The sequence below is a fragment of the Buteo buteo genome, chromosome 6 (assembly GCF_964188355.1).
Source record: "Buteo buteo chromosome 6, bButBut1.hap1.1, whole genome shotgun sequence".
NCBI lineage: Eukaryota > Metazoa > Chordata > Aves > Accipitriformes > Accipitridae > Buteo > Buteo buteo.
Window position 1 is genome coordinate 53,360,388 of NC_134176.1, and position 22,913 is coordinate 53,383,300.

At 55.9% G+C, this 22,913-nt stretch overlaps 1 protein-coding gene across 4 annotated transcripts in view; it reads right to left on the reverse strand.

The window, feature by feature from the left end:
- Positions 1-205: 205 nt before the first annotated feature.
- ALX4 (ALX homeobox 4) overlaps positions 206-22,913 on the reverse strand; it is a 63,884-nt gene continuing 41,176 nt past the window's right edge. For all 4 annotated transcript variants that reach the window (XM_075030959.1, XM_075030960.1, XM_075030961.1 and 1 more), the window contains 3 exons: positions 15,311-15,621; positions 7,072-7,200; positions 206-5,164 (listed from right to left, as the gene is read on the reverse strand). In XM_075030959.1, the coding sequence (XP_074887060.1) occupies positions 4,841-5,164; positions 7,072-7,200; positions 15,311-15,621 (764 nt within the window). In that variant the 3' untranslated portion in view covers positions 206-4,840. The remainder of the gene's footprint in view (positions 5,165-7,071; positions 7,201-15,310; positions 15,622-22,913) is intronic.

The window sequence follows — 22,913 nt, forward strand, 5'->3', positions numbered from 1 at the left end:
TGGCTGGCAGGACGTTCCCGCGCCTGGCCGCTGGCTGTTAACCATCTCTTTGTACTGGGAGAGGCAGCGGCCCGTGAGCTGCCACCTGTTGTTAATCTACCCCCGGCTAATCCATTCTGCACTGCGTCAGCAGTTCAAAAGGGCACTGTTAGTATTTTTTGCCAACTTCAATTAACGTGAGATTTTGGAGGCCCCTCTGATCACATTTCATCTGTCATGAGTCAGGAACAAACCAGCCAGATTGCAGTTGAGAGGAGAGAAGAGAAGGAGTTTATTGCAAACCAAAACAACAACAACAGTGTTTGTGCCCCCTCGGCCAGGGCGGCTGGGAAGCAGGGTCCTTCCCAGCGATGCCACTCCTTTCAAAAACTGGAAAAATAAAAATTGGTGCCCAGAAATTGCAGCCCCCCTTAACCTCCCCCCCCCCCAAAAAAAAAGAAAAAAAAAAGCTGCAAGTGCAATAACTTACTTTTACTTCAGAAAAAGTTAAAAAGAACCAAGCTGCAAGACTGTTTGTTCTTTTTTAATATTCCACTGTAATGAACTGGTAATACATGGCTGCATAGGCAATAACATTGCATGGCACAAACCTCACATGGCAACATTTTTAATGATTTTTTTTTATTCTTTTTTTCCTGAACTTTTTAAAAACTTTTTTATTTTTTTTAATATGTTCTACCCCAGGCTGTTAAGCTAAAGGAAAAAAAAAAATGTTTGCGTTTATACAAGGTTACAATATTTTACAACAAAAAAAACAATAATATTGATTGAGGTTTGTTTTCTTTCTTTCTCCCAGTCTCTCTTTCAAACACTGCACACCTAAACCGATATATTATTATACATTGAAAACTGTCCTTCAAAATCAGTAGTATAAAAGTCCTAGCTCTACCTACCTACCTAGCTATGTGGGGGGAGTGGGGAACCATGTTACCAGCAAAGAGTTAAGGGGGTGCAAGGCCGCTCCGTCGCCTCCTCCCAGCTCCCTTTGGGAAGCTGCGAAGGGCTGAATGACTTTCCATCTGATTCCGCCCCTCCTTCCCATTTGGGTTTAATTTCTCCTTGGGTCTGTTTGCTTTTTGCCGTGTCAGTCAGAGCAGCAAAATAAACACGGGGCTCTGCCTCCGCTTGATTATTTTTCAAACCTTTCCCGGGAAACTACCTTTTTGCCTTTGTTTGTTTGGGGAGTGTTTTACAACACGCTGCCCGGTCTGGGGGTACTCTGGGAATCGGGGAAACGCACCTCCACCGCCGGAGAAACCCAGCCCGGCTTGGCGCCGCGTCCCCGTGGCAGGTAAAGCGACGCGTGCCGCAGCTCTGCGACATCACGGGTGACGCGGCGTCTTCCCCTAACGCCCTGCCCGCGTTCCCGGCTCAGGCCAGGCACGTTCCGGCAGGGATACGTGCTCCGGCCGGGATGCGCGCTGCCTCGCGCGCTGCCCTGGGCTCGAGAGGAGAAGGGAGGCTGGTTCTCCTTCGCCTTGCTGTCGGTCCTTTTCCCCGCGGGCTCTGCCCAGTTAGGTGCTGGGGCAGCGAGACCCGAACGGAGTGGCGTGTTCAAGAGAAGGCAGTCGGAGCCCCTCTCCGTGAGCTCGTTCGGGCACAGCAGCTCTGAAAAGTTTGGACCCAGCAAGCCCCAACCTGGTTCACTACTGGTTTGCAGTTGCTACCAAAGCGCTAACTACAGCTCGTAGGCGAAGAAGTGCCTCCGAGTGGTACCCGACTGCTTTTAAACCGGGGCCGGGAACCCATCCTGCTCTCGCTATTTACATCCTCCTGGTCTCGAAGCTCTGGGATGGGTCTGGGCAACATAAAGCAGCTCCCTTGTAGGGTACCCGCTGCACGGCCAGGACTGCTTGGGAGAAACGTTTCGCTGTCTCCGTGAGGCCGGAGAGGGCAGCTGGGTGCTGCACCCACAGAGGATGCCACCAGCGGTATGGCAGGTTTTGGGGTGGCTGGGGACGACGAAGCTTGCAGCTTCGAAGGTAAGTCCGAGCCAGGGAATCGCAACTCAACGTATGGACAGGAGTGAAATACTAAATAAGAAATAAATAGAGAAGAAAGTCATAAATAGAGTTGAAAGGTATTAAAATAATAATAATAATAATAATTAAAAAAGGCATCATCATGGTAACTCAAGATTGCAAGAACAGCACTGACCCTGTGACCCTTAAGAAATGCAGTAGCCGCAGGTTGGCTAGATTAAGGTACATATATATATATAAAAAAAAGTATATATATATATATTTATACAGTTTCTTGTTAATTTAACAGCTAGTTTAAAAAAAAAAACTTTTAAATTAATTTAAAAAAATGTGTGTAAGTACAGATGCACGTAGCTTCAAAACTGCCCGAACAGCTGCTTTCGGAGGCTTCCGAAGGGAGCACCTTCCAGCGTGACCCACAGGCGTGGGCGCGAGGGGCCGTGCCGGTACGGCGGCAGCACCCGAAGAAGGGAGGCAGAGCCCAGCCAGCGATGGGGGTGCTCCGGGGAACAACATCCCCCCCTGCCTCGCCTCGTGATGCTTTCAGGCAAGGCTTAGGGCCAGCGGCGTTTAAAATAGGTTGAGCGAGTCCAACGTGTGCTTTGCACGTGGATTTGAAGGTGAGAGAAAGCGGGGGCTCTGTAAATGCCAAGCCTGCTGCCAGGAGACTCTCCTCTCTAACAAGACAAGGGATACGGCACTTAATCCTCTGGGCTGTTAAAACAGCTTGGGTGAAATCCTGGCCCCGTGGAAGTCCGTGAGGAAAAGCTACCCTTTAACTTCAGTAGGGAATGCAGCTAAGCTCTTCAATAGCTACGGCCCTCCCCGTGGCTTCTGGGGCGCCCGGCGGGGGTGATGTCCACCTCCGACCGGTCGGCGTGATCCCGACTGGTTCAGCCATCGGCATCGCTTTTAGCACCTAGGCCATCGTGCCCGATGGCTTGGCTGAATGTTTAGGCTGGGACAGAAGTCCTGGCTGCTTGTGATGGGGGAGGCCCTGGTCGTACACACGGTGTACGTGTTAAATGCCTGCTGGTTCCCTGTGAGTGCCAAGGAAGGCATCTCAGCGTTTCTGAGGAAAGAAAAGACAGTGCTACTGGTCTTTTCTTATTCCAATAAATATATACTACATTTGATCTAGCAACGGTGTATCGTTTAGGTAGCGTATGGCAGTCTAGGCACTATAGAAATACTTGTCTGTCTTGTTAACCTGAAACCTGACATTTGGTTGTAGCTTATTTGGAGCCTTTTCCAAGACCTCTAAACACTCCTGGACCCTGAACTACAAGATCCCCGAACACTGAGCATGAGGAGGGAGGGCAGGGTGACACACAAATTTTTATGGGAGTAAAATCCTGTAGTTCCCTTGCGAATCTTAGAGAATCTGTGCCAGCTCAAGCTCAGCCTGCAATAGCCACGCCGTGTGGGTGATAGCGCTCAGCCGACCTTCAGCTTCTCCTTGGTGATAATTCAGTGGGGTAAAAGGATGTTCAAAAATTATTCCTAGCGCTACAAGACCATTGAAAAGCTTGTAAAAGATTTAGCCTTGCAAAGGAGACCTTACTTAGCAGTTAGCGCTCTGCAGGTAAGAGCGCTGGGAGGGAAAAGCGGGGAGGCACGTGGGCTCGGACAAACCAGGCAAGTTCTGGTGTCTCTCGCCTCCTCTGCAAGGCGAAGAGGATCCGAGATGGCTGGAGATGGGGCAGCGTCGCCTCGTCCAGCCTTGGGTTCCTTCCCAGCCTGCTCCCCGGGCCGTCCCCCCACGCGGAGATGCCCGCAGTGGCTGCGTGGAGCGGGGTCCTGGGGCGGAGGGCTGCAGGGAGAGGCTGTCATTGCACGTTTCCGACCCCGAGACGAGGTGTCTGGGGAATTTGGTGGCCTCACGCAACCGTGGCTGCGTGCTAGCGCTTTGAGCCGTTTCTCAGAGCCGTCTCTCTGAGGGCCTGTGGATTTACACGGCAACTGCGCTCCCCTCCCGTAACTGCTGGCTCTACGTTGAGGATAGTAATTCCCGACCCAGCGAAAGCCAGGGGAAAGCTTTTGCTGCCCCACCGCGCGCCTGAGCCTCAACGTTGACCACGGCGAAGCGAGCCGTGCTGGGAAGCTATCGTCTGCTGGGGTGTTATCGCCGGCTGGGCGACCGGAGGGCTGGCAAAGACTCCCAACCGTGCTGCGTTGGGAAGAGAGGCATTCCCTTCACGGGCATCTACGGCTCTGGGCTTCATCTCAGGCGGCAAGACGGGGAGGAAGGAGGGTAGAAGGAGGTGGGCTAACGTTTGCCTTCTTTCTAGCCTCGGGTATCTTCCCAGCCCTGTTCCCCACTCAGCTGTGGGAAGTCATGGCTCCTGCTAAGAGGACGGGAGCAGCCTGAGAGGTGGCTCTTTGCTGGTGCCAGAGTCCCCATCCAGTCCCCTGCCCAGGGCAGAACAGATCTGAGCAACACTGTCGACAAATTGGGGGGTGGGATGGGAGAAACCACTGAAATGCCAGCGGGCTCTTGCTCTTTGGAAAGGCAGATCTGGTGTCAGAAAAAGGAGCGGGGAGAAAAAAAATGCCCGGGTTATTGGGGAGGCGGCAGCGAGAGGGGACGCGTCCCATCCCAGATCTCACTGGAAGAGGTGCTGCTCCGCAGCCTCCCTCTCCCCACCTGCTCCGACGAAGCCAGAAGCTGCCGCGTTCGCGCTGGAAACACTCCACTTACGTTAACATATGTACTTTATACGCCTAGGGTAGCTAAAAGTGCTGCATTCAGATCCCCGAGGAGGCAACTGCTGTCTGGAGTCCAAGCGGATGGATTTATTCGGCTGTCCCCGTGTGCTCTCTCCGTTTTCTCGCGGGCGCTGGGCTGGAAACCCATGTCATGTCGCCCAGGAGATAGCGGCGCTGTGCTCCTTCGCTTTCATCCTCAGGGCAGCGATGCTGGAGGTCTTGCGGTCCGGCTCGCTGTTCAGCTCGTAGCCGTTGAGGCCGGGGCTCATCCCGGCCGTGCCGAAGAGGCCGCCCATGTGAGTCTGTCCCACGTGGCTGCCGGGACCGGAGACGCCGAGAAACTCGGAGACGCCGCCGGCCGCGTGGGGATGAGCATGGGGGGACATGCAGGAGGGCACCGTCTCGCAGGGGACGACGCAGGCGGGCACGGGGGAGGCGGCTCCGTTGTTGCCGATCCAGGAGGGGTTCTGGATCTGGAGGGAGGAGCGGGTGGGAAAAGAAGCGTCAGGGCTGCTCCGCGCGGGACGTGGCCGGCGGCTGGCCTGCCCTGCGGGCGAGGGGATGCGATATGCTGGGCCCCGGAGCCAGCAGATCTGCTTCAAAATCTGTGTGCCAGCCTGGAGAGGGGCAGGGAGTGCGGGAGACTAACTCCCAGGGAACAGGACCTCCTCTGCCACAGTGTCTCTCTGTTCAGCTCTTCCCCCTCCCAGCCTTTTCTCTTTTTTTTTTTTTTTTTTTTTTTTTTGCCCCGCGAGCGCTTTGTGGAGCAGGGATGCTCTGGGCGCAGAAAACCCGGTGCCATCCACGGCGTTTCCACAGGCCTGCCCGCGACAGAGGGAACAGGCAGCAAGGGATGCCGCGAGACTGCCCATCCACCCTCCTGCCCCAGCTCGGGGCAGCTTTGCCTACGCAAGAGCTTTTTTGTGCCCGTCGGAGGTGAGCTGCTTTCAGCCCCCAGCACGGGCAGTTTCCCTGCCTCTCACCCTCGAGCGGCCGTCTGGGCTCCTGAAGCATCGCTCATAAAAAGATATTGCAGAAGAAGAGAGGGGGGCTGAGCCTTTGCCAACAGGAGGAGGTGTGCTGCGGCGGAGCGGGGGGACAGGGGCACGCAGGATGAAAGCGAGGAGGAGGAGGCAAGCAGCTGGCTGGAGCAAGAGAGCAAAGGGCCCTTCATCCCACCGCTCACCCTTGGGCCCTCTCTGATCTCTTACCTCTTGCAAATTGCTTTTCATTTTTTTGATCTCTAGGACTTGGGAGAGGGGGGCAGTATGGAGGGAGGGAGCAGTCTAAGTTACAAAGGCAAGAGAAGGGAGTGCTGAAAAGGCTGCTGAGAGTGTCCTCTGCTTGAAAAGCTGCTTTGGCATCTCTCAGCTGTTTCATAAGGACTTCGTGTTTGGTTTGGGGGGGGGGGATGCCAAGCAGGAGAGAGGTCAAACGCCTTCAGCTTGGCTGCGGGGGCCCTTTGGTGCGGCGCTGGCTGGGGAGGTGGCTGACAGCCGGGGCGTTCAGGGAGGGGGGGAAGGACTCCCAACAGATCTGTGAGGACGAGTCGGGTTCAGAGCATCACGCCTGTGGAACTGCGCCCTCGAGAAAATTCTGGGTGGCGGGAAGAGGAGTCGGCAGGACAGAAGGAGTGCTTTGTGGGGCCATTGAGCCGTGGTGACAAGTTTCCCAGGACAAGAACCTAAGGCAGGGAGGCAGCCGTGTCACCTGTCTCCCGGGCAAGGGCAGGAATGGTTTCAACGGGCCCCAGCAGCAGCCCCAGATACCTCAACAAGGCTGCTCCCACCCTTCCTTTGGAGCGGAAACCCACAAGTCCCTTGGGAAGAATCCCCAGACGTCATCGAGTGTGCTGCGGGTACCGCAGCCCATTGCTGGGAGACAGCTGTGGGAATTTGCCAGAGGAAAAAATACTTTTGTCCAACCGCCTAAAAAAGGGGCATGGAAACCTAGGCACGGCAACAAGAAGCCTTCCTGGGAACTGCCGGTTTTTAGGCGTGAAACAGCCTTTTGGAGCTTTTCCAAACCAGTTAGTGAGCAGTAGCGCATCTGATGGGAGAAGGACAGCGCAATAGGATGGGCTGAGCAGGGCGACTGCACCGTGTCACGCAACGCCGGGCTTGGTGCCCGCTTTCGGGATGGCTGCTCCGGGCCAGGACACGAGGCAGCCAGGCAGGACACCCGGCTAAATAACTCCTGGCCCTTCCCTGCTTGGAAATACAGCCCCGGCCCCGGCGATCTTGCAGCCTTGCAGGTGGATGAACCCGAGAAGCGAAGCGTTGCTTGGGGAGGGGAGTGGGGGGGACTGGGAGCAGAGGTGGTGTGTCCAGTAGGCACTGGGACAGACGGACCAGGGTTGGGGGGGGGGGGATGCGCTCACCTGGGCGTAGTTCTCAGCACGGGTGAGCAAGGGCAGCTCGTAGGCGGTGGAGAAGTGAGTCCGGACCTGCTGCATCTGACCGAACCGCTCCCGCTTGCGCCATTTCGCTCGCCGGTTCTGAAACCACACCTGGGGAGAGGGGGACCGGGGAGGGGGGGGGGACACAACTGTGAACAAGGGGAGCTGCTGGCAGTGGCTGGGAGCCTGGCAGCCCCCCGGGGAGCCCACCGGCAAGCAGGGCTTCACCGGGTGGGTGGTTGTGCGCGGGACGGGGACGGGGTGCTGCTCCGCACGCAAGCCCTGCGGGGCAGCAGCGGTCCTGCCCCGCATCCCTGGGGGGATCTGGGACCAGCACCCCAGGCAAAAGGCGATGCCCATCTTTTGGTGTCCTGCCTGTCTGGGGACGGTCGCAGCTCTTGCCTCCCACGGTCTGGTTTGCCCTGGGATAGCCCATCTCCCTCACACCCCCAAATCAGCGTTACCCAGGCGCTGCCCGCGGCTCTTTTGCCGTCAGCCGGTCCCAGACGAGAAGTGCGAATACGTCCGTGTGTGCTGCTGCCAGGCTGAAACCAGCAGTGCTGGGGCTTTCCCCAAGCCTAATTCTGGCTATGACGATGCCGTTGGCTAAGAGCTTGCATTTCTCACTGAACTCTCAGTCTTATTTTTCTTAACTGTGACAAAAAGTAAAAAGCCAACACCCCTTCCCTCCTTAACTGCAGGAAAGGACAAGTGCCCTTCGACGGCACTGCGTGTCCTTTGCTTTACAGCGAGTTTTCTTTGCAGGGTTTGCAGCTCTCTGCTTCACAGTGCTGCTCAGATCCCTTCAAGGCAGACGAAAGACCAAAACTCTGTTTCTGCTCTTATTTTTACTGGCTTGACATCAGTGTGGATTATTGCACTGTTGTCAGCACCATTGCTCCTGATTTGCATCAGCCTAAGAGAGATCAGAGCCTGGCCCAGTGTCTTCAAAGCCTCTTGAAGCTTGTGAGTCAGGGAAACACATCAATCAAGAGCCGCTTTGAAGGCACTGAGAGATGCAGGCAATCACCAGGGGCTGGGTTGTGCAGGTCACGCCAGTGCATGAAAGGAGCAGTCCTAGAGCCGCTCGGTTCTGCTTCGAGTTTTACACGGTGACTCGTGGAGGGGAGCCGGGGCGGGGGGGGGGGGCAATGGCTAACGAACAACTTGGCCCTGCCTGCGCCTGGCCGTGGGGCAGCTCCGCTGCTTGGCAGGCAGCTGGGGGAACCAGATGCCGGGTGGGAAGCTCACGTCTTTGGAGGATAGCGGGGGGAGCCAGGCGCGGGGTGGGACGGCAGGCTGGTTTTGGGGGGGGGCAAGAGAGCGGTGGGCATTTGCAGCCTGCGTCAGCGCAGCTAGAAGCTGCTACAGGGAGAGGCAGGCACGAGGGTCTGTGGTTTCTGCTCTGAGCTGACCTTCTTGCTTGTGCTCGAAAAGTCACGTCAGGCTCTCCTGCTTCAGTTTGCCCCCTCCCCACCGTGTAGGCAGCCTCCCGCTGGTCTCCCGCAGCTCCCCACCACGGCCAGCCCTGTGGTACGAGTGGGCAGCTGAGGGTCTGGCCGTGCACCGCGGTGCCCGGGCACGTCCTCCCCATATGAGCTGGTGTAGGGTTTAGCACCCTGCCCCACAGCCCCGGCAATGCCACGGGCATGGGCCATCCGCAAGCTGGCCAGACTAGCCCTACCCAAAGCAGCAATCGGATTTTAACCCCTCACGCAGAATCAACAACCCCGTGAGGATTTTCAGCGGGTGCAAAAAGCACCAGCAGGAAAGTCCTAACGTTATCCCGGCTGAGCACATGCTCCACATGAAGAGCATCCTACTGGAGCAGGTTTGATGCCCCAGGCATCTGTCTGCTTTTCTTCTACCTCTTCTTGGCACAGCCGCTCCAGCCCAGCTGCAGGCCAGTCCCAGGGCTGGCCCAGATCGTGCCGCTTTGATCTGCAGATTCAAAGTTAGCGGTGGTGACCTGGTTCCTCCTCGGGCGGAGGAGGCCCCGCTGTGCACAGAGGGGTGGAAAGCAGGTAGGGAAGCAGAGCGCTGGCTGTGAACGAGGCCGGGGCAAACATATGCCAGGCATATGCGGCCATTCCCCTGCCTGGCGAAGGCACCGGCTGGCCTGCCCGCACACCTGCACTGTTGTGCAGGGGAGCCTGTCCGAGCATCCCACCCGGCTCTGTCCGAGCATCCCGCCTGGCTCCATCTGAGCATCCCGCCCGGCTCCACCCGAGCATCCCGCCCGGCTCCATCCGAGCATCCCGCCCGGCTCCATCTGAGCATCCCACCTGGCTCCATCTGAGCATCCCGCCCGGCTCCATCCGAGCATCCCGCCCAGCTCCACGGCCGTGCCTGGCTCTGCGACATGATCTCCAAAACCGTCAGCGTGGGATTCGTGCGCTCAGCTTCCCCGGGACGGCAGGGCAGCCGCCCTGCCGGAGCCACAGGGAGGTTTCCCGGGGCTGGCTGAGGCGGAGCGGGGTGTCCGGCACAGGCTTTTGCTGTGCTGCTCCTGATTTATGCATTGGATTGAACTGGTGCTGGCAGAGCAAAATGGTTTAAGCGGGTGGTTCCCGAATGGCAATCCCCATGCGGCTGGTGGGCTGGGAAGCTATTGCAAATCATCGCGTTAGGCTGAAAACGAGGAGTGTCTTCAGTCCCAGTGCTGGTACTGGGGGCACTGGAGACGCTCCGAGGGCTGGCAGCGAGCCACTGCTCTGGAATGCTTGTGACAAGGTTTGGGCCACTTTTTAAAGTTCTTCTTTCTCCTCTGGTCCAAGTCCTTTTTGGCTGCTTGGTGTCTTGCAGTTGGGTTTCTCCAGGCCTCCGCAGCGCTCCAGGGAAACCAGGGCAGGCAAGGCAATGTATAATGTGAAGATGTCAGCAAAAAGCCAACTAATCCTAAGTATTTCCTCAATCGTAGAAGACACCTACTTTTAAAAAGCAAATCTAAAAGCCAACAAAAGTCCATCTTCCTTTCATTGCCTGTCACCTTCCGTCAAGGGAGGCTGCTATGGGACGGGGAGGTGACGGCGGAGGTCGCAGCAGTCGGTGCAGCGTGTCCTCTGGGGTCAGGCTGGGGTACTTCGTGCAGGGATCAGCAGTCGCTGTGGGCTGCATCTCGGTGTTAACAATTAGAGTGGGAGTGTAGGGTAATGTCATGTATCTGACTCCTGCAGACAATGCTTTGATAAGCCCTGACGTACCAAATCAGCCCTATAAAAATCTACAGAACAGAAAATGTTTCATGTCTCCATAAACATTCAGCCATATGCTGGTACCTAAATCCATATGCATACACAGCTGATGTGCTGCGGGGGGGGGGTGGAGAGGCCAGGAACGGCCCGAGACAAAGAAAGTGGGAGGCTCCTGCTTGCCGTCTCACTGCCGATACCCTGGCACCAGTCTGCCCCTGCCACCGAGCCCCACGCCGGGCACGAGTGGATGGGCTGAGCTGGGACCTCACCCAGGCCCCTCTGACCACGGCTGGATAGCGGGGGACGGCACTGCTTGCGTTCGTCCTTCCTCCAAGTTAAAGAAAAAGGCGATTTCCCCTCTCTCCTGCCTGCCCCGGAGCAGCGGTTGGAGGGGAAGGCTGGCTTCTGCACGCAGAAGTGGTGGTGGGCTGGTGGCAGCCGCGGGGTCGGATCCAGCCCGCTGCCCCATGCCCTTGTGCTCAAGCGCCCTTCGCCGCATCGCTGCCCCGAGGCGGACAAGGTGTGCCCGCCGCCTTCGAGCCTCTCGCGTTCCTTCTCTCCCTCAGCAGCCTCGCAGCATCCCTTCTCTCCGTCCCCGTCCTCCGTCCCTTCTCTCCGTCCCTGTCCTCCGTCCCTGCTGCCCTCCTCCCTCTGCTCAGCCTCCGTCTGTCTGTCTGTCTGTCTCCCTCCAGGATCCCATCCCTCTGCAAAAGGCCGGGCCATCTCCCCTCTTTCCCGGAGATGGCCACCAGCCCTTTGCTTTCCAGCCTGCAAGAACAGAGCCAGAATTCATCCTTGAGCGCTGAAACTGGACACCATTTTATCAGTGGCCTGGAATGGGAAATTGGAGCCTGGGATGAGAGAATTGAATAACTCGAGCTTGTTTTCATTTCATGTTTAATTTCCTGCAGGCTTAGCTCAGTCTTTCCGCTCCTTCCACCAGCCTCCCAGGGTTTTATGGGGGAAAAGGGATCAAGATATATTACTTCTTGCTTTGCTTTGCTTTTTTTCTTTTCTTTTTTTTCCAAGGCGGTGATTTTGCTACAGCAGAGTTTGACATTTCCCTCTCACTTTCAAGCCCCCGCCGCATCACAGGGTCACCGCCAAAAACATTTCATTAACGGTCCCAGCGATCATAAGGCTGGCTCTGAGGGGTGGCTGGCCGAGGGGTTATATTCCCTGGCTGCAAAACCTCCTTTCAGCCCCATCTCTTTCTCCTCTGTCACAGGGCAGGCCAGGAGGCAGAGATACTCACAGCCCAAGAGAGATGAGCAGCCGGGGCCAGGCTGACGTGGGCTTGGGATGTAAACGTGTGTGCATGCAAGGGGAAGGAGCCATATGTGAATGCACATGTACGTCTACCGTGTTTCTCTAGTGCCACCGTCTCAGGCATCTGCTGCAGCCCTGGATGGGCTGGAAGAAGCTCAGGCGGTTGCTGGCACCGAGCAGGAGCTTTTCCTGGGGCTCTGCAGCCCCAAACATGGAAGAGAAGGAGAAAGGAATAGGATAGGCACGCTGCACGGGACCTACATGGAAACAGCACCTGCCACACACCTTTGCAAGTTGTTTTTTTTTCTGAGCCCTGGCAGCCTCTCCCTGGCAGGGTGGCTCTGCCTCTGCGCAGGGCTTACGCACGTCTCCCGCTTCGGAAAACAGGGACGTGCGGTAGCTTAATAGTACTTGGCAACGAGGGGCTGCGTTGTGGGGGGCGGGCAGGGAAAACGTCGCATTGCATCGCAGGGGGAATTAGCTCTGATGTTGTCGGACACCAGCACTGATGGCTGGAAACCAAGGCGGGCAGAGAAACGGAGCGGGAGAGGGGCCAGGCTGCGGGATGCCACCGCTCCACAGACAGCACGGCCGGCCCCATGCCCGCTGCTGGCGTGAGCTCTTCTCCAGGCACTGAGATCTCCGGCAGCTATTTTCACTAATGAAGCGTGAGCTTGGGAAAAGGATGGGAAAAAACCAGAGCTGCCACTTGCCTGTCTGGGCTCCGCATCTGCTCCAGCCTGCAGCGTGGCGGCTGGTTGCACTCCCCAAGGAGCCGAGCCTGGCCAGAGGGAACGACCTCCAGCCAAAAGCTGGCTCAGCCGTGGGAGGGAGCATCACACCTCGAACCTGCTGGGCACCTTGCCTTCCTGCTGCTCTGCTTTGCTTAGCTCAGACCTCGCGGGCAGCTGAAGCCGGCCTCCGTGAAATTATCCCAGGACACTCGCCATCCCTTAGAGGACCATACCTTCCTTGGAGAGAGGGACTGTTGAGCTCCCTTCAAAGCCCATGCAGCCCCACAGCACCCAGAGCCTGTGTCAGCTTGGCGGAGGGCATAGACTCATAGAACCGTTTAGGTTGGAAAAGACCTTTAAGATCATCGAGTCCAACCATCAACCCAACACCACCGTACCCACTAAGCCATCTGAGTACACAGTGGCTATTTGGCTTGCAGAAGGAAAGAAGGGGTTTGCGGCTCATGATTTCCACCCTCTGCCTTGGCCCTGGTTGGGCTTTTGGTCCTTGCAGTAGGCATTTGCTTCGCCGTCGGTCTCCAGGGCTGCTGCCCCGTGCCCGAGCCGATGGCCCTCGGTGCTGCGGTGCTGGCGTGGGGAGGCCCCTGCAGAACAGAGCTGCCCAGCGGGGTGGGAGGCCAAAGCCGAGGCTAAACAAGCTCTAACACAACCCAGAGCTGGAGACAGGTGCTAGGGCGATTCACTAAGGCTCCCGGCCCCAAAAGCCTCCCTCGTGGGAAGCGCAGCCCCGTGCCACCCCGGGCAGCATCCCCGTGCCCTCGTGGTGGCTGCCGCTGCCGTGCCAAGGCTAAGCAGCTCATTAGAGTCAGCAGCCCCGGCCCCCTGAGAACCCCCGTGAAATAGCCGGCACCGAGGGTGCCCCCAGCCAGCACCCACGACACGCGGCACGAGCTTGCTGGTTCTCGCCGAAGGGAATCTGCATTTCTACTGACGGCACGGCAGCCCTTCGTCTCAAGGCGGCGGCTGGGTGCCAGCCCGCAGCTCGAGGAACGGGGTCCTTTCCCGGTGGGGCTGGGGCAAAAAGTGAGTAAGGGGGAAGGGGTAAGCGAGTTGCTTACCCCTTTCACCCCACCCGGGGGTTAGCGCTCGAGCAGCCAGGCCACTTAGACAAGTCCTTCAGCTGCTCCATTACACGAGCCCTGGCATTGCCAGCCCCAGCGAGAGGTGCGTGCCGGCAGTCTCAAGAGGAGAGAGAAGCTGTTCTCGGCTGCCCGCGGCTTATCTCAGGGCAGGGTGAAACCCCCCCAGTTGCACCCTCCCTCCGCCACTTTTCCTCCTGGCTGCCTGGGGACGTACTTCTCCCCTTGGCCGCGGTGTTCTCCGGTGGTCAAGTGGGGGAAAAAACCCAAAACACCTAAACCCTGAGGTCGTGGGTCGTATGTAATGAACTTGTGGACTGCATCTGCCTCGCCTGCCCTGGTTCTGCTAGCCCGGCTCTGCGCGCTAGCTGGGATGCGCTAGCCGCACGCCCCGGCTCTGAGGCGAGCCGGAGGAGCTCGCCACCCTCCAGCACCTCATTCTCATTCCTGAGCGAAAGGAATTTCATGCGCTGTGCGGTTGGTAACCTGATGCTACGCCTGGCCTCCCGGGAGACCCCGTCAGCACTTGTGATGTGTCCCTGGGAAATCAAGGGCTGCGCGTCCAGTGGCAGAAGTAAAGAGCTGGCGTTTGTAGCGCCGGCTTCCCCTGCCCATCCCGCAGCGCTCTACGTGCGGGACTGACGGGAATGGCACTGCTTTCTTGCTGAAATGCAGCCGTGTCCAGCCTGAAGAGAAACAGCTGTGGGGAAGAAGAGCACACCAGCCCTGCAAACCAGTTTAGGCAAGCGGACAAGCAAAATCCTGCAGCTAGTTGAAACTGGAAGGAAATGTCCAGACTAAAATGGACTTATGCAAGGACGCTGGCCTGACTGCTTTGACTGTTCGCAACAACTACTCGTAAAGGTTAGAGCAGAGGACAAGCCGGCCTGCCTGCGACCTGGGAGTCTTCCTGGTATAAGAGATACAATCAGATGTCTCCACGGGCCAGCTATTCTTGATGCTAATGCAGGTTCTGGGGGCGGTGAACTGATAAATGCCTGCAGATGGAAGTCACGGGATTAGCTAGACTGGAGGATGGGAGCCTAAGCTTCAGCTGGACCTTTGATGGCCATCAAGGCGTGAACTGCGGATGGCCGCTCCAAGCGATGGTGCTCCTTTTTTGCACGTGCTTCCGAGCTCTACCAGGCCTTCGGTTTAACCTTGACTCGGAGGAAAGAGCAGCACTCGGAGAATCACTCACTCCGTCAGTGTGGGGTTTGGCTCTGCCGGACCCCCCAGTTAGTTCGGGGGAGCTGGTTCACGGGAGCTGGGACCGGTGTGGGTGGAGGTGGTTGAGACCGGAGTGCGGCTGTTTGATTCTCCTGCTCCTCTCAAGGCGGTGGGAGCACCTTTTTGCCCCGGATCACCAGGCTTCGCGCAGTCTCAGCACCTGCTTAGCCAAGCAGGCAACAAGAGCTGCCTCTCCTCTATCACCTCTGGCACCAAAAGTCCTGGTCACCTCTGCATCCCCATCTTGCCAGAAAGAGCCTATACTGTAGGAAAGCTTGCTCCCCCTCTGACTTATGAACCTATATGTCCCCTGCTGAGTCTCCTGGAGAAAGGAGCTTTTGTAAAATAGCTTTGCTGAGGGTGATGGTGAGGCTTACTGTCCCATTAGCTCAAGGACAAGGGGCATCTCTGTGAACGCTGGAGCCCGGGACACCAGCCCAAATAAAGGAGCTGCCACTAGCGCCAGACACGGACGTACCTCCCCATCCTGTCCCTGTCGGAGAGGTGTCCCAGCCTGCGGCACGAGCTCTGGGTCGGGCTCGGCTGCCTGCAGGCTGCGGTGGGGCTGCAAGGGACCTCAGGTGCAGCAAGGGACAAGAAATTTGCAGGGCTCGTGGTTTCATTCCCCAGCGAGCACGGGCTTGTTTGCAGCTCGCCCACGTCTCGCCCAGCCCCAAGCCGTCCCCCCCATTACCTGCACACGAGCCTCGGTGAGGTCTGTCCTCATGGCTAGCTGCTCCCTGGCATAGACGTCTGGGTAGTGGGTCTTCTGGAAGACCTTCTCCAGCTCCTCCAGCTGGTAACTGGTGAAGGTGGTGCGGTTCCTCCGCTTTTTGCCCTTGTTGCTCTCCGAGTCGGCCTTGTCCATGGGGCTGGGGAGGTCCGTGCTGGCCCTGTCCTGGGGCACTTTCACCCCGGCCTCCTTCACGCTGAGGTAGCTGCTGTCCATTCCCGAAGGGTCGGAGCTCGGCTGCAAGTCGGCCTCTCCCAAATTGCTCTCCTTACCTATTTGGGTGGGAGGGGAGAGGGGGGCAGGTTTGAGCAGGGTGGGGAGGGAGGGGGAGGAAGAGACGAAAACGGATGTAAATCTTTCGACGGATTTATTGGTTCAACCAATTAAAGCTAGCCATGGCAGCTGGGCAGCGGTCCCCGAACACAGGTGGAGAGGCTGGCACGACCCAAGGCAGAGGCAGAGGAGGGAGGAGAAGAAGCCGAGGGCTGCCCTGGGTGCAGGAAAGCTGCCGGCCTCGGCCTCGGGGGGTGCCGGAGCTCACCTTGGGGGTGGCACGGGCGCCTGGCCGGGCTGTATTCGAGGGCAGAGGTGGCTGTTATGGCAAGGGAGCTGATGGCAGCCCGAGGACACCAGCACAGCCAGGGAAGGGGAGGCTGGGGTGAGCGCTGCCAGTTCCTCTGGGTCCGCCTCGGGGAGTCGGGTGGAAGGACGAGCCCGGCATTTTCACCTGCGCGCACCCCGGCAAGGCTCTTCCTCCCCCTCCCAACGCTCACGGTGGAACTGAACCCCACGGAGCACCACATTCCGTGGTCCTGGCCACAGGAGAGGTCTCTGAGGATGGAGGGACCCAAACCCAGGCCTCAGCGGATGGTCCCCGGTCACCAGCCCATCCGTGCTCCCCTCCTGAATAACACAGGGTCAAAAACCAGGGGCACGCGGCGCTCGGTGGGATCTGTTTTCTGTGTTCCCGGCTGACACCCCCCCACGGCCTCCTGCGAGGACTTGCGCTGCTTTCGGCAAAGAGGCTGGGAATGGCGCTCAGCGCCGCAGAAAAGGGTGCTGTGAGACGCCTGCCGAAACACCCCGGCCGGTGTGCGGGGCAGGGAGAAACCAGAGGAGTCTGCCAGAAGCCTGGGGGTCTGTTCCTGCCTGCCTGCCCTGAGCAATTAATAATTAACGGACCATGACATACAAGAGCAGTACGGCGAAGCAGGAGGTGGACGTTTTAACCGCTGCAGCTAAAGGTAAAAACCACCTTTGAGCTTCTGTAATGGGGCAGATGTATCTTGCCCAGGCAAAGGCGCTGCGATGGGGCGTCCTTTCCTGCCCACCACGACAGCAGTGTCCCCTTCGTTAGGAGAGTGATGCAGGACCCTGCTGCGGACCCATGGCAAGTGCCCGCGGCTCTCCCTTGCCTGCTGCCGCTGTTCTGCGCAGTGGGCTGTCCCCAGACCAGAAGAAAAGAGGGATTTGGGTGAGCGACTGGCCCACCCGGCATATACTACGTGTCACACCTGCCCACGTTTCTGGCTGGGATCTTTGGGCAAAAAACCACGGTAGCCCTACTCCAGGGTTTAACCTTGAGCCACTGTGCTCAGCTCCTAAAGATCTGGGAAGGAAAGGCTGCACTGGTACTTCGTCTCCATGCTCTCCTTTCCAAGCCAAGATCATGCCAACTGGCTAATCTTTTTTTTTTTTTTTTTTTTTTTTTTTATAAATTTCACATTAGCTTGTTTTTAAATGTTCTCAGTCCAGGATCAGTCTTGCCGGGAAACAGCTCCACCACCTAGTGATGTCCCCACTGAGAGCTTTACCCCAGCAGTTGCCATATCCAGGGTCATTAATGCCAGCTCAGGCATCTTAGCCTGAAAATGGAAATCCTCATTTTTTTCCAGCACTCGTCCCTCGGTACAACATCCTTCTACCTAATTCACTCTATATTTACAGCTTAGCCCTTCTGCGAACGGCTCTGTCACGGCTTCACAGCCAAAAGCCCAGGCGCGGGCTTGTGAGAAGGTGTACGTTTCCTTGCCCTTTTCTTACTCTTGCAGCTGAAAGACTGCATTGAGATGATTGGGATGAAAACAGGAGGATGTCACCCGCGGGCGTGAGGGCAAGGAAGGCCCAGGTTTAAGCTTGGGAGATGAGCTATGAAAGAGATTTGAGAAAAAAGTTGCCCAGTTAGTACAGAGGAGTCAAAGGCAGACCTGGGGCCATCTGCTGCTACCACCCTACCGTGTTTTCACATTTTTTGCTTTCTCTAATACTGTTCCCTCAGGCTTTTGAGGAACTCCCTGTAAAGCTCAGCAAAGCCTGATGTTGCCTATCTATCTCAACGCTCTTTGCTTTGATCCTTAGGAACATTTTGCCAAGATTTATGCTCCCTGGGCGCCGGGACCGGTGTCCAGGCCAGTGACGGTCACCTGCCTCCTCTGCACCAGCACTCCAACCGGCTGAGCTTCACCGCCGCGCCTGGGGGTGCGGGTGGACAGACCCATCCAAAATGGGCTGGGACAGTGCCCTGCCCCACCACCTGGGTAAATCATATGCTACACCATGATATTTATTATTTTCAAAACTAATGATAATAGAACGGTTCCGGAAAGTCTGCAGCAATGGCCTACCGCCTGTGAGAGTCAGTAGAGATGGGGTAATAAATAAATAAAAGTATTCCAGGAAATTTTTTCCTCCTTTCTTTCTTCTTTTATTATTTATGATGTCAGGAAGGTCAGTACCTTTTCCCCCGTGCCTTTGTGCTGGCTGCCCCCCCTAACTCCCAGGCCGCCTGCATCTCAAGCAGCAGCAAATGCAAGACCTGAGACCTTTCCTCGAGAACTCCTCTGCCATTTCTTATCTGCTCGAGCAGCTCAGCTGGGGAAGGGTCTGCACGCACACCCGGCGGGGGTCCCCGTGCCTGTCTGCCGCCAGCCCAGAGCCCTCCTTGCCAGCTCAGCCACGCACAGAGTCGGCACAGGCTCCTCGATCTCCAGCCGCTGCGGGCACCGGCAGGGATGAGCTGTCTCCGTGGATGGAGGGCAGGAGGCAGGGAGCACGGATGGCAGCGTAGGGAAAGGATGGCATGCATCCACCCTCGGCTGAGCATCCCAAGAAGCAACTCTCACTCCCTAGAAACAGGCTCCCTGACCTCAAAACAGTCATGCTAACTGCTGAAGTGAAACAAATTGCATACATCTGCATATGGATATGCCCAGACTTCCTGTAACTGGAGATGGCCTCAAAGTTTCAGTGCAAAGTTTGGGGTGTCTGTTTCTAATCAAACCTAGAGAGACCTCGAGTTACATATTGTGAAGATCTCCCTGACAAGGAGGTAACGTGAGCATCGTTGCGCCCTTACAAGCCTGACAGGACCGCTCGGTGCCTCCTTCGCTGCTTATGACTCCGTCTCTGCCCTCGTAGCAGTGGAAGGAAGATATTTGCTGGCTTCCCACACTTGTACCCTGCTTTCCCAGTGCCTTGGCTCCCTCCTAGACCATCAGCACTTCTGAGACCTTCCCCGAGTCACCCTGTGTCCACTGCCGACCAGCGGGGACAGCCCAGGACAGCTGGGCACGTGGTCCCCGAGCATCACGCTGCTCCTCTTTGGGCAGGAGAGCTGCCTGCATGCCCAGTTCACCTGGAGGGGATATGCCCTTCCGATCTCACCGCGTCTGTCCTGGGAACCCCACAGAGGAGGAAGGGGTTGCAGGAGACACAGACTGTGCTGCACATTTGGGCCCAACTTTAAATGATAGGTCTCCTTTGCACAGTATGTGAATGACGAGCCGCAGCTCCTTCGTGATAGACTCCTTCCTTCGTGATAGACTCCTTCCTTCGTGATAGACTCCTTCCTTCGTGATAGACTCCTTTCTTCATGATAGACTCCTTCACGTAGATTCTGTGATTGCAGCCCCACAGCCTCCGAGGCTGCAAGACAGCATAAACCCAGGGACGCAGCCAGCACAGGGCTGTTTACCCCAGGCTCCAGGCAAAGAAGCCTGCAGGAGCTTGGCATGGCTGCTCTGCTGCTCTGGCAGCAGCTCATCCAAAGGAGCCCCAAACCATCCCAGCCCTGGGGGGCTCTCAGCATAGCCTGGGACACCTGAACACGTGGCGTGGGCGATGTGTGGCAGCACCAGGCTACCTCTCTGCTCCCACGCTAAATGATGTAGGAGCCTTCTGCCTTTGTGCCCAGGTCCGGGCACAGGGGTTTTCTCCCCTGCCCGTCCCCAGATCCCTACGGCTTCCTACGCTGGCCATTTCATACTGCCTCTCCTTGCCCGCACAGCCATGGTCTGACTCTTATTTTTCATAGCAATGATGCTTCTTTAAAAAAAAAAAAAAATCCCAAACCTCTAGTGCAGATGTTCAAGAAGACTTTTTAAATCCAGTTCTGGCTCTTAATATCATTTTCTCAACTCTTGCTTAAATACCAGTGCTAAAATTTTGCCTAGATAGGGTTGGGCAGTGTATTCTACACTTCTTACCAAGGAAGATTTGCACAGCAGCCCAGCCAGCACACCTCCAGGACTTGGCTGGCCATAGTAACCTTATCCAGCGATCTTGCCTTAACACATGCTGAAGCCATTATACTTGTTCCCAAGCTGTCTGTTGCAGCCTTCTGCCTCCTGTCTGTCATTGCATTCTAGAAGTCAGCACAAGGCTATCATTTAAAAAATATCCACATTTTGGGTTATATAGGATAAAACGGAGCGGCTGGATTCTAGACATATAAAGGTCCAAATCTTTAGGTTTATTTCTGTTCAGGGAGTCAGCATTCTTGCAGTCTGCAGATGTAGAGATGGCGAGAAGACCCACAATTTTTTAGCTGAATGTGGCATGACTGATTTTATTAGCGATGATCAGATACTTAATCATACCTTCACTCTTGGGCCAAACTGAAGTGTAAAACTGGGCAGCATTCATCGCTCCAATGCAGGTGGTAGAAGTCCACATAAGACACAAGCCATTGGCGTCATTCTGGAAGCCGCAGTTACCCTTGCTGCTAAGCCAAAACTCGTTGGAGCATCTCCATTTCAACTCTGGATAAGGATGAACACATTGCCTTGTGTCTAGCCTACCAGCAGTTCCCTCGAGTTTGCATAAAGCAGAGCTGGTTCCTGTCTGAAAGCACGTCCATCCATCTATCCCAGCCAGGGAGCTCATTTGGTTGATCCTGCAGAAACTGAAGAAAGGCTGGAACACGCTCCGGGCAGCTCCTCTGCTCACAGTATGGCATGCACCGACTTTCCGTTGCACTGAGACCACTGCATGAATGTGCTCGTCTGCGTGGACACCATCCATCCCTGCCGAGCCCGACCAAAGCTGCTGGCACTGCAGCATCCCTGCCGGCAGCCACCTGAGGCTCTTACAGCAAAGGGGGGGACATAGAGAAACCCGCAGACAAAAAATAGCTGTGAAATACCTGGCCACCTTGGGGAGCTAATTACAGACAGAGCAAATTCCTCCAGAAAAGCCTACTTGTAGAAGGATGAAAGGGGGAGAGGAGCATTTCGTTCTACTGTGCTCCTCCTGACTGCACCTAGGGCTCCTCTCTTCCAGAAGAGACTTATTTTTCTGAGCAGAGCATACAGCAGGAGCAACGCTAAGGCCTGGAGCAGAAAGGCCTCAAAAACTCCTTCTGCTCCCAAAAGACAGTCTGGGGACGGTACCAGAGATGCCACACAGCACCGGTGGGTCCACAGGGTTTCGGTGGCCCTGCAGCCAGTGTATAACTTGAGTCACTGGCTCCGTCTCCACTCTGTGTGCCTCGGAGATGCTTCCCTGGGAGTCAAAAACCACTTCAGCCCTGGCTGCACTTAAACTCTCTTGTGCCTGGCTGGTTACGTTCTCCTGGAGTAAATCACTGCGTGGGTTTGGGGACAAACAGCTTGATAAACCTTAACTCTAGTGCTGCTGCTAAGTGTCCATCACAGCAAGCCTGGGGAATATGTGTGCGTGTGTGTCCATATGTGTGTTATTTGTTTGTGGAAGTTGCTGTTCCTCTTGCTTTTTTTCTGAACGAGCTTGTTTTTCCAATACAAACATCTGCTTTCGAGGGCACGTACTGCTTTATTGTCTGATTAGCTGAATTCACACACCCTGTGGCTACTTGGGGAAAGCTCAGCATCATCTGTACAAACGCAACATGCGCTGCTTGCTCCTCTTTCATGTTATTTAAAGGACACTAACAAAACTGGCTTTTATATAAACAAATCAATTCTGAAAACTCTGCATAGAAGCTGTGGCTAGAATAAAAAAGGCACAGTTTATGCCCCAAGTCCTTCTTCATGTAGCACATTCATTTGAACAGCAGAAAAGAGCTGACTAGCAGATTTTGAAGGCACAAAAATGCTTCTAGCGACCTGCTGTAATTGCGGCTGACTTTCTGGCTCCCAGAACACGATATAGGAAAAGAGAAAGAGCAAGAAAAGGTACTGCCATTGCCTCCATGGGGAGAAAATGAAACTGCTCGGTTGCGTACCGTGGCTTCCTCACTACTGAATGTGAAAGGAGATTATTGTTTATGCCAAATATTCTGGAGCTGGGCATCTTGGTTCTCTCTGATGAACCCATGAATTTCTCAGTGGCCTGGCTCTCTGACACCTGAAATTCTTCAGTGGTCGCGGGGGATGTGCTCTGCCGTGCCAGGACCAGCCACAAGATGGCTTTTGAAGTGACAGCAGAGGGAGGTGACAGTCACCTCTGTGCAGCTCAGTGGCAGCCAGACCCTCCGTAAATCCCACACAGGCAGCCCCAGGCATAGGGCTGAGGTGGTCAGCTATGGGTTTTCAGCACACCAGGCTACGTGCAAAGTCCTGCTTCAAAGTGTGACAGTCAAGAGGGTCAGCTACTGCATTTTAAAACGTCTCTTTTATTTCCCACTGTAGGCAGGTCACAAACAACTGGGAAATAATTGTGGGTTTCTGCTATGTCCTACTTGTGTCTCCACCTAAAACAGTGCATGTGAACCAAAAGCCACCTAGTACCTCTGAACTGATATATCCTCAGTGCTTGCCTGCCGAGGAAGATGGACAAGGCAGGCAAGGATCGGAAGGGAGCTTGAAACAGCTTTCGGTTTCCTTTTGGCTCTGAATTTGATGATACCTTTTGGGTAAGTAGTCTCCTCCTTCCAAAGCAATCCTGCATTGCCTTGCTGTGGCCATGGTGCCTGAGGGTCTTGGCTTTTCTCAAGTTCCTCAGAACCAGATGTGAGCACCTAACAACTGTTCTGAAGACCGGGCTCAATGCTGAATAAGACAAAATATGGGAGCTCATAAAGAAAAAAAAAACAAACAGCATCACTAATATAGGACAAAGTATTGAATGGGATTATATCTCGGTTGTAGACCCATACCTACACACAGGCCAATCGCTGTTTTTTTGGGAGTTAAGTCCAAAAGGGTCCACAGACCCATGGGTAATTGAAAGGGAGAACAGGCAGGTCTCCATGCCGTTTGCGGAAGAATTTTGTTCTCCACAGACAGGCGTTACAGGGTTTGCACACTTTGATGCACTGACCCAACGTGGGGCCTCTGTCCCGCTCCCGTCGGAGCTGTGTCACCAC